General features: G+C 33.4%; 1 protein-coding gene across 1 annotated transcript in view; it reads left to right on the top strand.

Moving 5' to 3' along the window:
* Positions 1-1,400: 1,400 nt before the first annotated feature.
* LOC132920295 (uncharacterized) overlaps positions 1,401-22,841 on the top strand; it is a 58,772-nt gene continuing 37,331 nt past the window's right edge. Inside the window, exons 1-2 of the mRNA XM_060982568.1 lie at positions 1,401-1,794; positions 20,599-21,743. Of these exons, the coding sequence (XP_060838551.1) occupies positions 20,607-21,743 (1,137 nt within the window). The 5' untranslated portion in view covers positions 1,401-1,794; positions 20,599-20,606. The remainder of the gene's footprint in view (positions 1,795-20,598; positions 21,744-22,841) is intronic.

The following is a 22,841-nucleotide window of genomic DNA, read 5'->3' on the forward strand; positions in this document are numbered from 1 at the left end:
GGATTTAGAATAAACATATTATTATACACGAAATGGTTCAAAAACAAAGTTTTCAAAACATATTTTCTACCTCTGAAACCCAGTCTTTTTTTAATATATATAAATGTATTAAGTAAGTAGATACACGGAAATTCGTTTTGTACTGTTCCGTCAAGTATGTTTATCTTAATGTTGATATTAGTTGTAGAAACACTTAGTATGCACGTAGTAATCATACAGTACAATATTATATTACGTATAAATACTTACATTTAAATGTTCGTCTAGAGTGCCTACTTGTTTCATTTATTTATTTTTTTACTTTTTACACTTATACGACAGCTTATAGATTTGCAGTAGCCGTCAGACGATATGATTCAGCGATTATAACCGAAAATTTCGACCAGAATCATAATAAAGAACTATTAAATCCGTACGACGGGCGGTCTCGTTGATAGGCGTGCCTATAGGTACCTACTCATCTATAATAATATTACCACGCTGTTCAGTGCTATATTATAGACTTTATACTCACTATTAAAGAGCATTGATACATAATATTATATAGTGTCATGTCTTACGCGTATTTCGCGGACGGATAACACGAAAAGCAAAAAAAAAATATTAAATAAATAAGTAGGTACGCGTACAACATAATATATAGTAACTACTACCTAGTATACCTACCTAAATATATATGAATACTATAATGTAGGTATATATTATTATGTGTAATACATATACCTACTTACACTCCGCGTATTATTGTTGTACGATTGTTGTTATATTATCGGAAAATAAATAGAAAAAAAAAACCAAAAAAAAAAAAAAAAAAACAAGAAATTATTTCTTGTCATCCCGCGGTCGTTGTCGCCGTCACCTGCATTTGTTTGCCGTCTGCGGAATAAGGACGATAATTCAATATAAATCGTATCACGCGAGTGATGTTTTGGTCCAACAAACAAATAGGTAGCCGGTAGGACGCGCGTGTATAATATCCCGGGCACAGTAAGACCTGTATAGGTATATTATAACGTACAAAAAAAAAACAAAAAAAAATCAACAAAAATAAGATCGATCAATCATAACCGTATATAAAATTGTTATACATATTATCATGAGATATGTGTATGTAGAGTGCGATTATACTGTACCTGTAAGTATTGGATGTATCTATCTATATGTCGCAGTATAATAATAAGAATAATATAAGAATAATATAACGATACCATACCACATTATTATTATTATATTGTATTTTTGTTTATACGAACATTTATGCTTTTCCCATTTGTCTCTCTATCCGCTCGGGCGAAAGAAAAACGCCGGTTCGGCCGCCGCGTGTTCCCCCGGACGAACGGCCGCCGTAGCCGCCGTCGCCCGCCACCGCCGACGATACTATAAGCCGCGCCCGCCAAGTCCGTCGACGGTACCATAGCAGTCAGTTCGCTGTTCTCTCGTGTCCGGTTCGTTTTGTTGCCGCCGTCGGTCGCGATCGTAGTTGTGTTTAATTTTTAATTTTCTTTATCCTACTAGTCGTCACAAAAAATTATACGCCGAACTTATTCACCGGTACGACTCGTAAATATCATTCCGGGAAATAAAATATGAACGTTTTTTTTGCTATTTAATTTTTGTTGTTTCTGTTATTGTTTTATTTATTTTTTAATTTTCCAACCTAACCGCTCTTTATTGTTGATATTCTCAATCGGTACAACGGGATAACCATATCTTGAATATAATTAATATTGTTTGTGTTACCATCGCACGTTCAAATGTGGATTAATAAATTCGCCGGAAACCTGAGAGACACTGGTGAGTTCAAAATACGTATTGTGTATTGTTATTGTTTACTCATAGTCGTCGATATAGTTTCGAGTGGGATGAACTTTAAGTTAAAAACTTTTTGGGCATATTTTTTGAATATTATCAATAAGTATTTAATTTTTTAATTTTTGAAAATTCACTCGAAATATGTGTGGGATAATAAAACTCATGTGAGCAAAGATACTCGAAGTGCCAATTAGTGCTCCAGAGGATACTTAGTTTATTACAAACTCTTTTGGCTCTAGATTGTATTTTAGAAAATAGACGATAATTGTATACACTCCTTGGCGCGAAAATTATCTGAAGGTCCAGTTGAAAGATAATTATACTTTGCAATTTTATAATTCTATTTATTTTAACCAATTGAGTAAGTTACTAACTTGCCTTTAGTCAAAACACTGTCTAAACACATTACGATATTACGGTTGAAAATGTTGAAAACAATGATATGAATATAGATTAAATTGGATATTTTAAATGTATAAATAAGTAGCCATATAATATACGAGTATAGACTGCACCTATAATTTGTATGTCTTGATGTTCGTAGAATTTTTAACTTTTTTTCAGATACATTTCTTAAAATAATGAAATTATTATATACTCAACTATGAATATAGTATATTCTTCGCATCCCCTGGGATAATATCTCTTTTTCCCCACCGCACCAACAGGCGTCGTTTCTAGTCTCTGGTAATTAAACGGCGTATATTTTGATGAAATTTCCGCTCGGGGCAACATGGGGTAGTATAGCGCCAAGATTATGTTTTCCGTTCCAAATACACCGCCACAAGCCTGGGGATGTTTTAAATTTTAAGTCTAATTTAATTGGTTTTAGTAAAAGGCTATTTGTGTAAACGCAATGATAAATTTAACCGCTGCTCGTTAGCAAACGATGGGGGATGGGGATCGATTGAGAGTTTTTTTCCATACAAATTGGGAAGCGAGTTTGGTATTCATATATATAATATATATATGCATATATAGATGTATAATATTTATATATTTAATACAAAACACGGAACGCGCGTACACACAAGCGTTGCAATTATTCAACGTCACGTTAAAATATAATAACATGACCGATTGTGGTTTTCGTTTGCAACGGATCGTAATGTTTCAGCGAGACTCGCTAGTCGCTATACTGTGGATTTGTTTCGAAAATCGTATTTGGCGGTTTTCATGGTCTGAAAAAGATTAACATTTATTTTATTCACTTGACATTTCAACGAGGTAGAGTTGGGGTATACCTACGGTTTGAAATTAAAGTTCACGATAATGGGTTTTAATTTGTACCTATATACAACGTAATATATATTATATAGTAACAACAATAGGTACGCGCGTGTGACATTATTTTTTTCGTTTTTTTTTCTACAGCCCTTGTGTTGGACATAAAAAACCATATTGTTAGGTATCGAACGTAAAACATGTACCTATAATAATATTAATATCGCTATAGAAACGTGCGCGGTGTTCACCTCGAGCCCTTTGAATATAATATAATATACACACATGCCCAACGCCGGTGGTAAGTGCAGTAATGTATAATATCGTGTTTATGTACACCATACAGTGTTTTACACATGATGTAGGCATGCATATAATATAATACAGTATATTTTATAATTTATCTTATAGCTCTGACTTCTCTGCGCTGGCATTTTGAACAGCAAGCACCGGTACATGGCTGATATAGGTATCTGGTATTCGTCTATTGAAATAGTTCGTCAAATTGAACAGCGTTATATACGTCGTTGTCAGACGTTACGCACATACACATACATATATATATATATAGAGGTGGTAATGATTATTGTAACACTTACGACTTGAAACGTATGCGCACGGTGGTTATAGACGCCCGGAAATTTTAATTATTTTGTAGCTACGCTGTGAACGCGTACACGTTCCATTTGAAAAATCCGAAATAGTCTTGAAATCGGTCCCGGCCTCACCCTAGCTTAGAGACGCATATAATCTCATATAGTTTCGTCTAATATTAGAAAATCACGTGTCCTCGTACCGTTTCAGAGTAACAAAGACTGTACGACATGTGTGGACGCTGCTCTAGGCTCGTATTATACACATTTTTATGACAAATGGGACCATATACACACACAGTCACACCGAACCGTCGCTGCAGAGTATCTGTATTAAAGTTATATAGATATATAATACGCGTGTCCCTGCAGTAGTGCAGCAGTGACTTATTATATTGTTACAACTATAACGACCACTAATGGCTAATGGTTTCGACACGCGTTAAGTATATTTTTTCACTTCTCTCCGTTTTTGATTGGACCACATTATAATGGCGAGTTAATAAAACACAATACTTATTATTACATATTATAGTGGATATATATGCGTTTATTATTGCGGTGGCCGGTAGCTATAGGTACCTATATTGCACGCCATCACCACCAGCTCGTATGTAACATAATAACATTATAGTCTCTCGACAATTTATCAGCATTGTCTTTGCGGAGCGCCGTCGTCATTATAATATTATGTGTTATTATTATTGTAGTTTTTTTCCACTCTGCGGCGACGGTCGTGAAGCCGTACCACAGCAGTCACACTACGTAATACTACTTTAATATACGTATACACCGTGTTACGGCCAACATTATTATAATATGTTCGTAATAGTAATAATATAGATCGACCGAGGCCGTGGCTTTTTGACCCCTCGAGTGCGTTGGCGTTTTGAAAAACAAAACAAAAAAAATAAAAATAAAAAAATCGCAACAATTCTTTTCCAGTAGTTACCGATCGAATTTCACCGCGATCCATAGGTACCTATTATAGAGGACGTGTAGTACCTACGCCCGATCTATACCCGGAGTGTAAATCCAGATCGAGGTCACACGAATCGTGCGTGCGTGCGTGCGCGAGTTTATGTGTGTGTGCCGTTTTTGTATTATTATTATTATATTATTTATAATTTTTGTGTCCCGTGCGACACGGTTCCTCTCTCTTTCTCTTCGCGGGACGGTCAGCGCGGGTGCTGCTGCTATATATATATATAAGTAGTGCCGGGTAGGTGGATTGTATATATATATGTGTATATATATCTATTGGGATCGACCTAGAACCGGAGGTGATACGTGACCGGCTGCTAATACCGGACTATCGGACCAAAAATTGTATTATTATTATTATTTTATAAATTATAATATATTATATATATATAGTACGAGTAGGTGCATACACCCACTACGGCCGAAATGCAACTGCGGCGAAAATTGAAAAACCGAAAATCTGAACACACGGCGATAATCTCCTCTGTGTATACTACAGCTAGTACAGCTGCTGCCGCAGTATCGCCGCATGCTATACACGCGACCATTTGTACACAACAACTGTGGCCATAAAATAATATCGCTGTAAATGGGTTTTGTCTCGGTCAAAACTAATTCGCAATAATATTTTTTTGTGGACCGATTGACCGGCCGTGCGTCGTCACCGCGGTCGCGTATCTACTTGTGTATTATTTGTTATTGTTTTCACTGCCCGTCCTACTTGCCGTGGCGGGCACGCGGTTTTCCGAAATTCCAATCAGTCGTCCGCGCGGAGCGGTCCGATAAACGAAATTCGGTGAAAAAAAAAACGAAAAAAAAAAATATATATATATACATTATATACGAATCACGTAGGTCACGGCTGTTTTGTCACGGACGGATATAATATAATGTTTTGTTTGCGATGACATTAATAATATAACGTCAATGGAAAATATATAATATCATCCGATTCGATCGATAATCCATGAAACATTGTAAAATAATAATAAAAAAAAAAAAAAAATCATCACAGGCGTTACATGCATATAATAATATATTGTTGTACCCACCTGTATCTTACACGTCGTATTATAATGCCGTTATAATATTGTTATGAACTGTATAGGTACGTGATGTTGGAGATTTCCCGAAAACGTATATAATATACGAGTATATATCGTGTATACAACGATTATTCGTTATAGTATACATAATAATATACTGCAGGTAGGTTTCGGTATTACCTATTTAAATTTTAAACGCGTCTCGTCCGTCCCGACGAGTACATGGAACGTTGCGTGTTTAGGACCAACCAATAAATTATCGGCGGCTATACGTAATACCAAAAGTTTCACTAGCGATTTTCGCATGTTTTATTTGTTGTTTTCCCCTCCGACTTCAGTGTTTTGTCGGATTCCCGTATCAAAACAAACAAAATGTTTTACACGAATTGTTTTTTAAATCACGATAACAATACAATTCGTAATGACGGCGACGCACTGGAATAAAATATTATGTGCATTAAAGTCTGTCGTGTTCAAATTAGGCGTACCTAAATTAATACTATTATTAGGGCTAGGAATTATACATGCAATATCAAATAGTCAAATATTCATTTAATTTTGTTAAAATATGCTAGAAAATTCGACAAAACTTTAATACAATGTACGATGGATTTACTAATAATTTCCAAATCATCTTTAAGTGAAACAAAAGCTTCTTAAATTAAATAATTAAAAAACAAATTATGTTTAATGCAGTTTACGTTTGGTAAATATTTTCGTTAGTCTTGTCATACTTAATTTATTCTCTGGCCTTACTTTTAAATAAATGCATATTATTTTTAATACACTTTTAAATTGTTTTCGTCAAAGATAAAAATCACAGATTTTATGAAATTGAAATTAGGAGCGTCAATTATAATAGGTATATGGTATATGGCTTCAAGCTTTTTACGTTAATTTTGTTTAAATGTAACATAAAACATATATTTATCGAGTTTATAATTTAATTATATTAATTTAATATAATATGTATTATATTTAAAATAATATGCAAAATCAAAATTGATCAAGTATACCAATTATATAAACAAATTCTTGGACATAAGACATATAACTATAAGTCTATAATCAATTTTTTTTAAAGTACTAATCTATATAAATCCTAAATCTAAATATTATAAATAAAAAAAATTTACCACAGAGTTTAGTGTACATATATATTTATTTTATTTGGTTTCAGAGTAATTTTTGGTTTTCTTTTAGGTTATTAACTGTCAACAATACACGAACAAATACGCACCGGTCTTATGAACCTATTTTTTCCTTCTGATTTTATTATACGCTTACGCATTTGTTTATACACACAGTACATTATGACGTGTTCCAAAACGTATTATATACAAAATATTTGTAGGTGCCTACTATAAATAGATGTATTATAGTTCTATATAATATTATGGATATTATATATTCCAAACGAATGAATTTTTATTTAGTGTATGTTTTGTCAAACATTCAGTCCCTGCTATGTATATATTATTTAGGTATTTTGGCATTACCCGTTGGGTCACTTTTTAATGGTGATACAAATTTTCCATACCACATAGTATAAAATAATAACATATAATATTATACAATGACACATATTTTAATCATTGTTATTAGGAAGGTGTATAAACATTTCGTTCTTCGGTTGTATAATATAATGTATATTTTGTTATTCAAAAAGCAGGACACCTCGATGTCCCCTTTGAATAATATATAAGTATATATAACCTACAATGTACGTATATAATATTATAATAATGTCCCTTTAAATTGTATATAACGACGTTTCCGATTGACATTTGACCGCGTTCTTTTTTTTTTCAATAAGATAATTTAACAAGCCAAACAAATAATTTTTGTCTAAACTTCTATTGTTAAAATTACCATTTCTCGTGAACGAATGCATTAGTGGAATCGTGTTTAAAGGGTTATATGTTAACAAATACACAGCTATTTATACAAACTACATATATACATATAATTTTGTTTATTTTAAAAGAATTCATTTTATGTGCGGGGCTGGCTATTGAATCATAATATAATATATATTAACTGTAAATCGTATATTATTTATTTTACGAGTCTCGAGAGTGTAATGCGTGATGTGATCACTATTTTTTATCCGTATAGATTAACACTTGGGAGAACACTCACGTAGTCCGTTTATACTATATTTAAACTATTTTACGGATTTAAAAACCTCCTAGTCATCTAAGGAGAACCGACCGGAATCACAGCTGTCGCTATATAAAGTGAAATGGATAAAAAAAAAAAAGTATGTTAATTAATAGTTAATATAGTAGATATTTGGTGCAAATCAAATTTATTTATAAAATGACAATTAATGTAATTAGTTTTTTTTATAAATTTGACTTGCGATTTTAATAGATATGATTGCTATATACATAGTAAACGTATATAAGTAAGTAGAATAATGGTGTCAATGAAACGAGTGAATACGTATATATTTTTCCGGATATATTTGTCTGGTTTTGTGTAGGTGTACTTGATATCGACGCGTTCTGACCACCTATTGACCCTTGTGACTTTCGTAAATTTTATGATTTTTAATTTTATACTTACGCCGTTATTGTGGCCACCGGCGGAAACGTAAAAATCGTTAAGTGCCTCTTATTACAGCAGTCAATCATCATTCATTACGACGTACAATCACACTTTCAATATAATATAACGTATATTATACACAAATTCACGCGCCAAACAATATTATATTAAATATAATACAAATCGTATTGCATTGTCTCACCGACCACCGTTGACAACGATTTCCCGCGTCCGCGTGTTACCCGCAAACCCTACGGTGTTGTGTAAACGTGTGTCCATAATATTATAATAATAAACGCATAATATTGTATAATAATAATAATAATAATAATAATAATTGCTAGTAAATCTATAATCGCGCGAAATACGAGACACGGCCATTAAGCCATTCAAATTGGACTAAATCGTATCGTATATAATTAATATCTGATATGCGAATTATATAAGTACATAATACAACCGATGATACGCGTGTTTTAGATTTAACATCATATTATCTATACCTATTGCGCTGTGCATTAAGCTTTGTAGAGCCAGTTTTATAGGCGTGTAATACAGTAAAATATGATAATAATAATAATTAATTAATAATTACCACGTAGTAATAATAATTATTATGATACGTGTGTGTATAGCCGCGTAGGTGTGTGGTGTATTTACCTACGTTTCGCGTTTACACGCAGCGACGCGGACGAAATGGCTCGAAACCAAATTTCACTAGGCACCTAGTACAAATAATAATGTGCATAATATTATATATAATATACGTATAGTATTTCTCATCTCTAGAACGAAAAGCGTGCGGGCACATAAATTCATGAAAATATTAAATTATGTTGTTGGAGCTTATCTGACGGTAATAATTATAGCGGGTAATCTTGTGATTTTTATTTTTTCCCAGAGTGAAAGAGGGAGAGAGAGTTCAATTTGTTTACGTTTAATTTCTATTTAATTTTCGGCGTATGACTTTCCGATACGTGCGAACGGTCGATTAATAACCGTACATATATTATTTACTTACTATCGTATATATTATATATAATGTGTACATGCGTCCACTATAATTATAATCGGTATAATGACGTTTAATCGAAACGAATCTGTATGTTATAGGTAATATAAAGATGTGCAGTGTGCGGGGGTGTGTAATCTAAAACCTTCGCGGTCTATACGTTTAATATATTACGGTTTTTTGTTTAGTTTTCAATCAAAACCGTTTTTAATACGGTTTTCGCGCAAAGTGAGTGTTTATAATATTATATTATATACATGTGTATACGCATAATAGCATTACTCGTAGTATATTTTGTTGGTATAACACATAAATACAGTGATGTCTAACCAATGAATCCCGTGAAACTCTATTCCGATAGGGTTTTACTGAAAAACTGTTTTTGACGTATACTTAATATGCTTATACAGCCAGCGAGGCTCAAGACTCGAGTGCGCGTCATACACGCTTTCACCTGCTTGTAGCATAGTCGTCCGTTCCATCGTCACATTCTTTCGACTGCCAGTACCTTCCGACGAAAGCGCTCCAATTATGTACATATAATATATATATATATATATTTATAGTTACAGTGATTTTGGTCCACCGCCGCTGCATAAATGTCTCGTATACGCGTACACTTATACGCACGACGTGTCTTTCACGGCTCATTGTTCGTTTCAATCACCAACAAATACATAATATACAGTATACACCGATGACGAGAGACGATTTACACTCAAGTCTCCGAACGCGATAGGACCGGTGTTATTAATTTTTTTTCGAGACTCCCCGCGGTCGTCGGTTTATCATTTTCGAGTATTATTGTTGAGTACATATTATTATTGTTATCTATTATATTATAACGTAGAATAGTCGTCGTATAGAAGTGTGATTGCCGAACGTTATTGTAGGCACACGATGGTATTATACACACACACACGTACACTGCATGTCTACATCTACAATTTATTATTGAATTATAATTCGTCTCGTTATACGATGTATAGATCGAATAGATTTGCTATCGTCCGGGAATGACGATATTCATGTATATATAGCGTGGTATTAAACTTTTAATCTGGCGAAACAGTTCGAGGCGTAACTCCGCGACAGCCACCGTCGCGTCGACCCTGTCGAATACGTTTAACAACAATATATTATATACATTTAACACAGTGCACAAATGTATAACACTGAGCAATACACATCGCGCACGATCGTGATAAACGATTTCGCGATCGATTGTCGTGTGTCCCACATCGAGCACGCGCGGAGAAAGTGGCGCGCGCTAAGTCAAACGATCAAGGCCACGACGAGTGCGTATATTATATACGAATATAACAATATTCTCGTACGAGCATATAATATTATTACAATATTATTATTTATATACACACGATGGCCGGTCAGGAGTATTATACGCACAACAATACGAATTCTGGCGTACATGGAAATATGGGTATATAAACACAACATTTATTTACATATACGCAGACGCTCGTGTAATAATGTAATGCGGTGGGTAAATAATATAATAATAATATATACAGTATACATACGGCCGATGGCTTAGAACAAAGCGAAGACGACGACGACGATGACGACGGGAGAGATGAAAGTGAGTTGTTTGTTTCGTGGTGGTGTGCTGCTTTATAGTCGTCACTATATTATATTAAACTTCGTCATAATAATATATACGTATAGCTGCATTAATTATAGGTAACTAATATAATATCATAATAATAATAATAATAATAATAGTAATATGCTCAACCGCCTCCGCCGCGGTGTGGTTTTTCACGGTTTTAAATGCAATGTCATATTATTATCGTGTACGTATATATATATGTATACTATTATTATAGGTATACACTATACTCGTCGTGCCGCGTCCATACACGCATACGATATATACGTATACATTGATGTATAATAGGTCTATAGGTTGTGTATGGGTATACTTAAACTGTAAATGCATCGAAGCGAACAAGACGATCGACCGATTTACGCGACGGGCGGTCGTCGTGCGACGCTTTCTAGTGAAAAAAAAATAAAAAAAACGCTCACATATTTCATATAATATTATTATTATTATTATTATACACGACGAAGATGTATTGCATCGCGCTTGCACATCGTTCGTTTTTTTTTCAATCTCAACCGACCTTGACCGAAACACACACTGTACTGCGTATTTTAGGAGGTTAAGATGCGTGTTTTACTCCATAATATCCATATACTGTATATGTATGCATAATATTATAATATAATATAATATATATTGTTAGTATGTACTGCGGTAGTCGCTAAACGGAATCATTGCCGTTTTCGTTACTCAATAAATATATATATATTATATATATACACATATATTATATCAATTCACAACGTCGCATTTTATTTATATTTGTATACACGCATAACACGACGGATATATAAAACGTAAAAATCGATCCGGAAGCATTACTATTTTTTTTTTTTTTATTTATTTATTTATCAAAGTAATATTCGGAAGACGGAAAGTCGGAAAGTGTCTTGTATATAATGGAATCTCGACGTTCGTACGCGGTCTTTATATGCTTTTAAAATTTTAACTTTCACAAGTCAATATACAATATATTAATTGAAACTAATAACAATATAAGCCCTTGTATTATCACGTCCATAATAATATAATATGGCATTTAAGATTTCCATCACGATATCTATACTAAATATAGATATGAATTTGCTGATACTAAAAGAAAAAAATCATTATTATTATTAATTGAAATGACATTGTGATTCATATCAGTTTAAGTACAATAAAATAGCTAAACGTTTATTCATGCTCATTTCTACCTCAACATAATATAATATAATACATAATTAATTAATATATATTCGGTTAAATTATTATGTAGACTTATATAAAGTGTTTTAAATTTGAGATTATAATCAGTTACCATACCTAATATTTCGTAAAATACATATTCAGTTGATCAAGGTAAGTGTTTAATTATCATAATATTTTTAAAAATTTTCACACGTTAAAAGTAAAAACGTATACATTTAAAAAAGAAAAGTTTTTTAACCGATTATTTTACCTTAAATTTGAAAATTATTAACAACAAATAAATTATCTGTTTAAATTATATTTTAAGTAACTTAAACATATTACACTAAATCATATTTATTATAAATAGTTCTCGAGTAAATAGTAAAATGTACATAAATATATTATTTAATAAATGATATTAACGTAAGAATTTAATTTTTTTAAGTATCCTAACAAGTAACAACCATATTATTATTTAAAATGTAAATATATTAAAAATAAAAATGAAAGTTGCTATATAATTTAAATATTTTGAATAAGGGTATTATAGTGTTACTGATAGATAGTAGTCAAATGATTAGATCTGTATTTTGAAAACTTAATGCATTTTATTGTATTTAAATTTTGTATTTTATAATACAATATTATATTAGTATAAAGTAAGTACATCATCGAGTGCCATCGTATTTAATAATATATTATGATATAATTGTTACTATACAATTACATTCAAATCTATTTCATAGAAAATTTCATCAATCATTATTATTCATTAAAATATCGAAATCATATCTAAAAGCTATCGCTTAATTTGTATTAAATTAGTTTATATACTACACAGCTTTATACGACCTTAATAATATAATTACTCTGAATTTTGAAATGATGCGATGAAGATGTATGCAAGTACGTTGCAGACTGCAGTCATTATACAGTCGTAGTTTTAAATCAGTATCTACCTATAATCATCAACTACTATTATAGATCTTGCGTGTTCTCTCGCTATCCAAACTTTCAACTCGCAACAGTAATGGCTAATTACGATTGCCTATATTATTATATAGACGCACTCGTATTATGTGTTATGTTAGCGTTTTGCAAACGGTAAACGTATTCAAATTACAATAATTTCATATTTTCTGGCTGACCCTGACGGTCCACCAGCGGTACACGAGCTCGTTTTGAATCACTTCGGGCCACGCGTTTATAAATAAGAAAATCCAACGAGTCTTACGACAATTACTTTCGAACGAAGAAGAGACTATATAGAAAGAACAAAAACAACTTTTTTTTGCTCATCTCATCTGTGCGTCTGTGTGTGTGTTTTAATAATAATTTGAAAGGACACGTTTTGTGGTGCATCGTATACACGACTGATATATGCACGTATTATTATACCATTTGACCTTTTCACCGATGGTTTCACGTTTGGTTTAAACCAAAAACCGGTGTGAAAAAACACAACCATCGCTGCTGTCCAAACCGAATAACCGGCAACGTTACGAAATCAGGCAATTGAAAAACAACTCGATCCGGCCGGAAACCGCAATAGCAATAATTATTATTAGGTAGGTATAATATATAGAGAGTAAAAAATAAATGTTAGTATAATATAACATAATAATATAATAAAAAGTCCTCAGATCGGTAGGTATGTGTTATTCAAGCCGATTACGATGTCGTTCGCTTTCTATGCATCCATATTCAAGTATATTATGCACTAGCATACCTATATCATATGTGTATATAAGGTTTTCTATATCGCATCCACAGTCGTATGTAAGAAATTTTATATTTGAAAGTCCATTAGAGAAATTGCGCGAACGGAGTTTATAATACGATATAATAATATAATAATTATTGTTATAATAACAGCATGATACCTATTTATAAATATGTTATTATATATATTATAAATGACATGCCGCAGCTACCGTTGTCAGGATGACCTTTAAATACCTTACTCTGACGTGCGCTAGGTCAATAATCAAATCGATATATCATGTACTTAGCACTTAGGTAATACTGCTATAAATACACTTCCTGGGTTTTAATACATCAACTAGCTTTGTTATGTTGGTGCTTTAACGTTCGGTATGCGAATTTTTCTTTGACGATACTTTTAACGGTTTTCTTTTCCTTTCTTTTCCGGTGAGCGTAGTTATTCGATAAATATTTTATAGTCTTATAGCGAAACAATAAAATAAAACCACGTAAAAGGTACCTGTCATAATATTTTAATACTATTATTCAGATAATAGCAATTATTTATACTTGTGTATGATAAAAATAATGGTGAAAAAAAACAGATTCGACCTTAAGAAAATTGATGCCCGGGGCATCTATGGTCCCGTTTGTCCTCCCTTTTATTACAACTAATAAGTAATAATGGGTTTAAAACACTAATAAATGCACTACTACGGCAGTCGTTGCGTACCCGTGTTATAAATGTCTAAATTTAAACCGATAAATTGCATAACTTTATAGGTAGGTACGCCCGTGAAAATCTCCTCTACACGCCAACACAATATATAATATATATATATATGCGCGTCGTGGACCGCAGGCCGGCGACAGCTACACATGAACGTGACGCATACACACATAATATATATCTATATACATATATGTATATATTATACTATGAGACGCGTGTCAGACCATTGTTGTTTATAAATATTATTATTATTATTGTTGTTGTTATGTGCGGTCCGGACCAAATCTCGTACCTACACGTAACATAATAATAATGGGATCGCATCATTCCGATAACAATAATAATTACGAATCGTTAATATATTTATGTCCTTGCTGGAGGCATTAGCGATATATTTTTTTTTTAATAGAAGAGAATAATACGGTGGCTCATATATTCTTCTCTATAACATATATAATATTTAATAATATGTACCTATGGTGTAGAAATTGACCTTTTGTTTTTCGGCCAGCACCAATTATTAAACATCTGTCGGCGTTCCCACGCCGATTGTACATATTTTATGTATATAATATACGCACGGGTATAACATTATGTGTGCTATATAATATCGTATTAATGAGTCAAAGTTTTCCTTTTCTCCTTTTGAATCCGCGGAACATAGGTTTGTGTGTGTGTGTACGTGTATAAGTATATTAGACGATAGACGTATTGTTCTTGTCGATTTTCCCGAACGTAGTAGGTACCTAATACCTATATATACACACGGGCGGCGTGTGATTTAGAAAACACGGTGAAACGCCACACGTACCTAATACATTGTTTTCTTCGCGTGCATTATACTGTCGGACAAAAGCGTATATATACCTACGTATACTATATATTACACGTATAATATATGTATTAGTGTATTAATATACCAGCACCGCCGACAAGGTTACTGTAACGCGTCGAGAGCTTTGGCAAATTTCGGTACACCTATACCTATACCAAAACACATAATTATTCGGTCACCGGATTGATCCGTGGATTTTTGTTTAAAGCCATTTTTGCTCTACGGAAAGTGATGTATGCGCCGCTACGGTTACGCGATTTATAATGTTTTTTTTTTTTTGACGAAACGCGAAACACCCAAACAAAACAAGTATATTATTATATAATAGTTCTAATCATTGATCGTAATATCATGACTGATGCACCTAAACATACATCGAAAACGACTCTCACACAACTACATATTCGTATATCATATGATATGATACGCATCACGTTTCCGAATGGTATTAAAAAGTGTAAACAAATGACGCCACTTTATTTGTGGTTTATTTATTGCACGTCTATAATTTATACAATATAATAATATGTGATACGGTGACACCCACCCTGAAATTTATATCACCGCCGTCGTGACTATATAATATACAGCCATATAGCTGTTGCAGGTACACAATAACAATATTAATAATAATGCGCATATTATATTACATATTATTGTATACATACAGGTATATATACGTATACGAATCGACTGATGGTTACGCAAAAATGCTTACTGTTACGGTTGTTATGTCTGCGTAGAACTCGCGTCGTATGTTTTCTAATGAGTTTCTTTAACGCGTGCTATATGCGTAATCCGCGTTGAAAAAAAAAATAATAAACCATCGTCGCTCACGGTTTAACGCGGCATTATAATACATACACAACAGCGACGTGTGTAACAAATGTATGTATACGTATTTATATCCCGAGAGCAAACACTTACCAGGTATGTATACCGGGAATCGAATAATATACATGATTATATACCACGCGTCCGTCGTACATGGATATATTCGCGTGAAGAACCGGTGAAAAGCAAGTAGAGAGAAAGAGAGAGAAAATTACGTCGTCGACCCTCTGGTTTTTTTTTTCATAATACACGCGAAAATACACGAGGTACTTACGCGTTTCGTCACGAAGAGAAATTCATATAGTGGTGACGGGTTTCGTAAAAATTTAAGAATATTTATAGTATGATATTTAAAGATATATACATGGTTATTTTAATTACCTACTTGAGGCACTACATTATTTCAGTAAACATTTGTGTTTTGAAGTGCTTCTTACGTTGTATAATTTACTGATGTCTTATTTTACAGTCATAACAATTATATGGTTTTTATTATCTATGATTTTTTAATTACCAGATACTATTTTTATTTCACAGACTAAAGAAAAATATTTGGAAATGTAATTATATAAAATAAGTATATTGAGTACTTTAAATTAAAAAATAGGCTATACCTTATAGATGCATTTATTTCAAAAATAGGGAAAGTAATTTTATACTTTTTGAATATTTTCTGTAAGTATACTATTAAACTCATCTAAACGCTCAATTAAAATAAATAATAAACTATAATGGTTTAATTATATTTAATGTGTGTGTATTCGTACATAACAATTTTTAGAAAAATGTTTGATTCAGAATACAATTTTAAAAATTGAGGTTATAAAAAAAATGAATGGGTATAAGTGGTAAAAGTAAAGCATTTGACATTTTTTTGACTAAACATATGTGTGTAATGATAATTAAATTTAGTAAAATTAATATCACAGTTTTCTTAAAATTCAACATGAAAAAGTTAAAAAAAAAAAATTCACTGAGAAAACGATTGTCTTATATTATTAAACAAAACTTCAAATACAATACAATGAATTAACGTGACCTCCAAAGCCGTGGGTTTTGGTTAATTGATCGTGTTAAAGTTTTTATGACTACAGAGTTTGTAAAACAAAAAACGAATAGTAATCGTTTGAGGTGTGTTTTATATTTTGTCGTCAACACCCATATTAATATATTATATTGCTGGCTGCTGCTGCCATACCCCACGTATACACACAAGTCATATTTGAATATATTGCCTTTTTATAATACATATTATATTATTATAGTCATACTGTGCCTAATCAGATGCTGAGTTTGGTTTAGGAATTTTGAGGTCTATACCCCTCCTTATAAACACCTACAATTTGTCCAACACGATATTATTATAAAATTGTGATTATTAAAATTATTTCCTATACTCAATTCGTAAACTTAACAAAAACATTACCTATATATTCTTATGTACAAGGATTTAAATTATATTTTTATCAAATATATTTTAATAATTAACAAAATATAAAATTAAATATTTAATATATATTATGCATTTGGTGTACCATATACGTCATCTTTCTAAATAAATAAAGAATAATAACATTGTTGTTGGTAATTGGTTAGTAGTGAATTAATAGTCTATAACATATTTATATTTTGTAGTAATTTGGTAAATCATCATTAATCAAAAATAAAGATGAATTATTAAATATTTCTGGTGTTTAAGAAATAAGTTGATATTAGCCTACTTTTAAAGTTTTTTAGAACGGAAAATGACATTTCACTACTACAATTTTATGCAAAGCGTTTGACGTGCAAAAATATCATCAAAATGGTTTCAACCTTTAAACGTTAAGACAGTACTATTATAGTACTTTTAATCTGTTATAAGCAGTGCAGTAGTATATCGTTGTGGTTTAATGACGCGCGTTTGTAGTATTTCGAACGATCTAATTGTTTTGTTGGTTGGGCACTAGACTTAAATACGAGTAAGACGGAGAAGGTAAATTACCATAAGTATAGTAGTATTGTTAAATGTTATAATATGCGTTTGCTAATAAATCACGATATTATGTCTACAAAACATAAGTAGGTAAATTGTACATACACGTTTACAAAAAAAAAAAAACCGAAAAAGAACAGATTCACCACTGCGGAATCACATAATAATATATAGGTGACAGTACTCATTTCGGATGCCATACCGAAACTATACATGCGTTATACGTAATAGTATCATGGGAAATATGCCACTGACGACGGAAGTTTGTCGATCGATTTTGTCGCCGTAATACACTATACCTATACATCCGAAAAACCGTTCACGCGGACTCGATAATATTATACACGTCGTACAAACACAATCACTCGAATAGTAGAAATAGTTCGTTTTCGCGGTAAACATCGTTGCAGAACCGCTGCCGTGACGTTTGCATTTCGTACACCTGCAGCATGTCTACAACGCACGTTATTGAATATTATGCACATTTCGCGGAATGATATCGCAAGTCCGTACCTATATAATATATAACCGTCGTTGTCGTAGTCGTGTCATTCATTATTCGGTTTGATGGTACTCTGCTGTCTGAAGTCTGACATACTCGCGCTGCCGCCACGCCTCTGCGTTCTACAATATTTGATTTTGACTTTATTGATCAAAAATATATGTGAATAATTTAGTATTATTTTCATTTGTTATATGTACCAACAATAAATGTATTTATTTTTCGAAAAATATCTATAGTCTTTTGAAGCTAAGTTGTGACGGAGATAAAGGTGTTATTATGTTAACTATAATGGTTATAATATAATATGTATAATAGTAAGATTAAATACGACTGATACTCACCGTAATTAGATGAAAAAAGATACAGAAAAAAATGGAAATCACAATAATTGCTTCATACTAATCATCACATTATACATATTGCAGGAAAATCGTTAAATAAAAATCTAAAATAATATGTAATAGTATGAATTGTTTTTATTGTCAACATTCATTTAAGTTCATAAAATATGTGAACTGCAGATGATTGTTGTCTTATTACTATATTCATCCCTATATATCATGACGGATTTATCATCGATTTATAATTATGACGATAATTATTGCTGTTTTACATTATGCCTGTAGTTTATAATTATTTTTCTGCCTGAAATTCATATAAAAAAAAAAAATTATGTTGCGTAATTATATTTCAAACTCTGTCTACTGTACATAGGATTTTCATAAAATAAAATGTCAATTCGTTCGAAAACAACGTAGTCATTCTACAAATTATTCCAAAACGTGTTCACATAAATCAAAGGTACTTTCGTTTTATGAATGTATTTTGGATTTCAACCGTGCGTTGGTGCAATAAATTTAAAACAGAAAATGAACTCTTCTAACAAGCAACGCAATTTATTTCGATTATATAGTGCTGCAGCACTGTACTGAGTATGACGAATACTGAGTATATATTTTTATGTCCTCAGCCCATTTTCATTTTTCACTGCGGTAATCACACCACGTTCAAAGGGGAATTTCCCAAATTACATTACAGGGAGATTATACAGTCTTTGACTGTCAATTTATCACACACACACACACACACACACACACACGAAAATATTTACTGAATTCACATTAACATACATGTTTGTTGTACACACAGCTAAAGGTTTTTTTTTTAACAATTTGATAACTAACTAAAAGTTATTTAAAAAGACATATATTATTTAATTTATACTTTTAAGTTAAAAGTTAAAAGTATTCTATTATGAATAAACTGTCGTTTAATCAAGTTGTTTTTTATTTTTTCAATTTCCTGTGAACCATCATCTTGGTTAATTCTATTTTTGTTATGTAAAAAAAAACACAATATTCTAGTGTGGTTAACATGTATGTAGTATATACGGTAATTATTTTGGGTGAGCGATAAATTGATCGACAAATACTGTGTAATATCCTTATAATGTGTGTACAGTAAAATCGAGATTTTTTCGGTTGAACGTCAAACATGGTGGTGTGATTATCACGGTAAAAATCAAAATGAGCTGTGAACAAACAATTATTAATTTATACTACGTATTTCATGTTATTAGTCGCTATAATTATAACTACATAATTTGAAGCAAGTTATGAATGTTATATGATACACCTAATCCTCACCGAACATTTTCGTAATAATATCGTGTGCTGCAAATGTGTAATTGTGTGGAATGATACGTATCTATTTAGAAATAGTATATTGTTTATTTTTACAATAGAAACTGAAGAATTTAGCACTAAATTGGAAGTTTTTGCACTTTAGTTTTTATAGATAAAAAAATGTAATTTCATGGTATCATTGGTATCTTAAAAATTCAAAATATAGTTGTAATTGTATTAAAAATATAATAATAATAAGATGAGCCGATACGACGAACGAAACAGCGGTGTGCTCAACAAAATAATAATATATGATACCTGTTACATTTTCTAATAATAATAAAAATCGTTTGGAATTTTCAGAAAAATGAATGATGCATTCAGAGGCTTTGGTGTGGTTGACGACGGGAATCGGCGGTCCTCTGTCCGTGGTATGGCTGTGCTGGGCGATACTGGTGTTGTGGTTCGGCCGAGGCCAGTGGCGGCCGTCGGACCCGCTGCTCATAGCGCTGTTGGCTGAGGCGATCGCCAAACAGGCGGCCGGCACCGCTAGCTCAGCGCTGTCGCTGTTCCGGCCCGACGAACCGGCCATGTGCAGCGCGGTGCAGTGGCTGTGGACGGCCGCGCACACGATGCAGGCCGGCACGCTGGCGTCGCTGGCGCTGATGGCCGGACTGAGGCGCAAGAAGCGGACGGTGGCCGCGGGCGGCCGGCCGCTGTTGCTCTATCACCTGGCCAGCCTATCGGTGGTGAGCGCGTGCGTGGGCGCCGCCGCGCTGATCGCCCAGACGGATCCGTGCGCGCCGCCGTCTGACCGCCGGTACGCGGTATTTTCGCTGGTGTTGCACGCGTCCCTGGCAGCCGTGGCCGCGGCGTCCGCGGCGTTCGGTTGCGCCGGCCACCGGAAGGGCCCCAACCCGCTGCTGGTCAACTCGTCGTCCGACCTGTCGTCGTGCATGTCCGAGATATCCACAGTGTCCAGCTGCAGCCGCGGCGGCATACGGCACAGCGTCAGCGACTGCAGCGACCGGACGACGGTGACGTGCACCACGTCGGCCACCGGTACCGGAGGATATCACCGGACCGATTGCGCGCTGGTCAACGACCTGCTCCGGTTGCCGTCGGCCGGTAACGCGCCGCCGGTCACGTTCCTGAACGGCGCGCCCAGGACGATGGTGCACCACCAGAACGGCGCCGCCGCCGCGGAGGACGACACGCTGCGCAGGATGGACGAGACCAAGCGGCTCATCGACTCCGGCACGTTGTTGACGAGCAGCGACCGGGACAGCTACGCCGCGTCCACCATCAGACCGTACCGGTACGGCGGCGGCGGTGGCCCGGGTTCGCGGTATCAATTGCCGTCCACCGCGGCGTCCGTGTCCGTCACGTCCACCAACAGCCGGGCCCCGTGCCTGGCCAAACGCGTGTCGCTGGTCCAGGACGTCCGCATTGGTTACGTGGTGGCCATACTGTTCATGTGCTACTTTGTCGACCATTTGCCCGTTCTGGTAAGTCTAAACATATTTTCAAATATATAGTGTCTTATAATAATATGATATTTACATATTAGCCATGCGCATAATAAGTAATGCATTGGCGTTTTTTTTACTTTCGTCAACTACTTTGCAGAAGTTCATATAATAATTATAACGTATTAATATTAAATTCACTTAAAATTTGTTTTACCTCGCTGCGACAAAAGTAGTGTTCATGCTACACGTGAATAATATATTACAGTTTTATATTTCTAGATATTTTTGCATAATATAATTATATGTATTCTCAACTGATTAATTTGTCTTAAATTTTTTAAGTTATTATAGCGTCAGGGTTTTGTTTACCTACTGTCGATCTTGCGGTAAAAGTTGTTTAGGAAAACAATTTATTGGTTTTTTTTAAAAATACCTAATAAAATATACCGATAAGTGTATATTTGTACTATTTTTTGAAAATCATAATAAATAATTGTAACTTTATTATTATTTGTACTGCAGACAAATTACAGTTTTTTAAAATTGTTATAGATATTTTATAAAATTTAAAATGCGTTTTATCCAATTATTTTTTTTTTTTAGTTATCATTTATTGTGTTCAATATATTATATTTCAAAAGAATGCACACTTATATAATTTTGAGGACGCATCGCTGTATCCATACTTAATACAATTTTACAGTTTTTGGTCTAGTAGAGAGAGATTCATAGAGACCATATTGTAAATTAAATAAATAACACGAAGTGACTTAAATTTCTTAATATTTATGCCGGGTTACATAATATACAAATGACTAATTTATGGTTAATTAAAATATAATGGACCAATCGTGGGCCACTAATTCATAATGCTTAAAAAGGAAAAAAGGGATAGTCTATGAGTTGTGATGAGTGTGTATTATTACGCATAATGATAATCATAGAATAAGTGGCACGATAGAAAATTGTCGCAAATTGGACTGCTTTGACCGTTATGTAAATTGTAAGTTTGTAGTTGTCCAATAAAAATACAACCGTTACCTGATATTAGTACAGGATCTTCCGGGAAAATAGTGAAGTTTGAAATAACTCTCAAAAGTAAATATATATAATTCCAAAACATGAAATTGTCTA

This window comes from Rhopalosiphum padi, chromosome 2 (assembly GCF_020882245.1).
Source record: "Rhopalosiphum padi isolate XX-2018 chromosome 2, ASM2088224v1, whole genome shotgun sequence".
Lineage (NCBI taxonomy): Eukaryota > Metazoa > Arthropoda > Insecta > Hemiptera > Aphididae > Rhopalosiphum > Rhopalosiphum padi.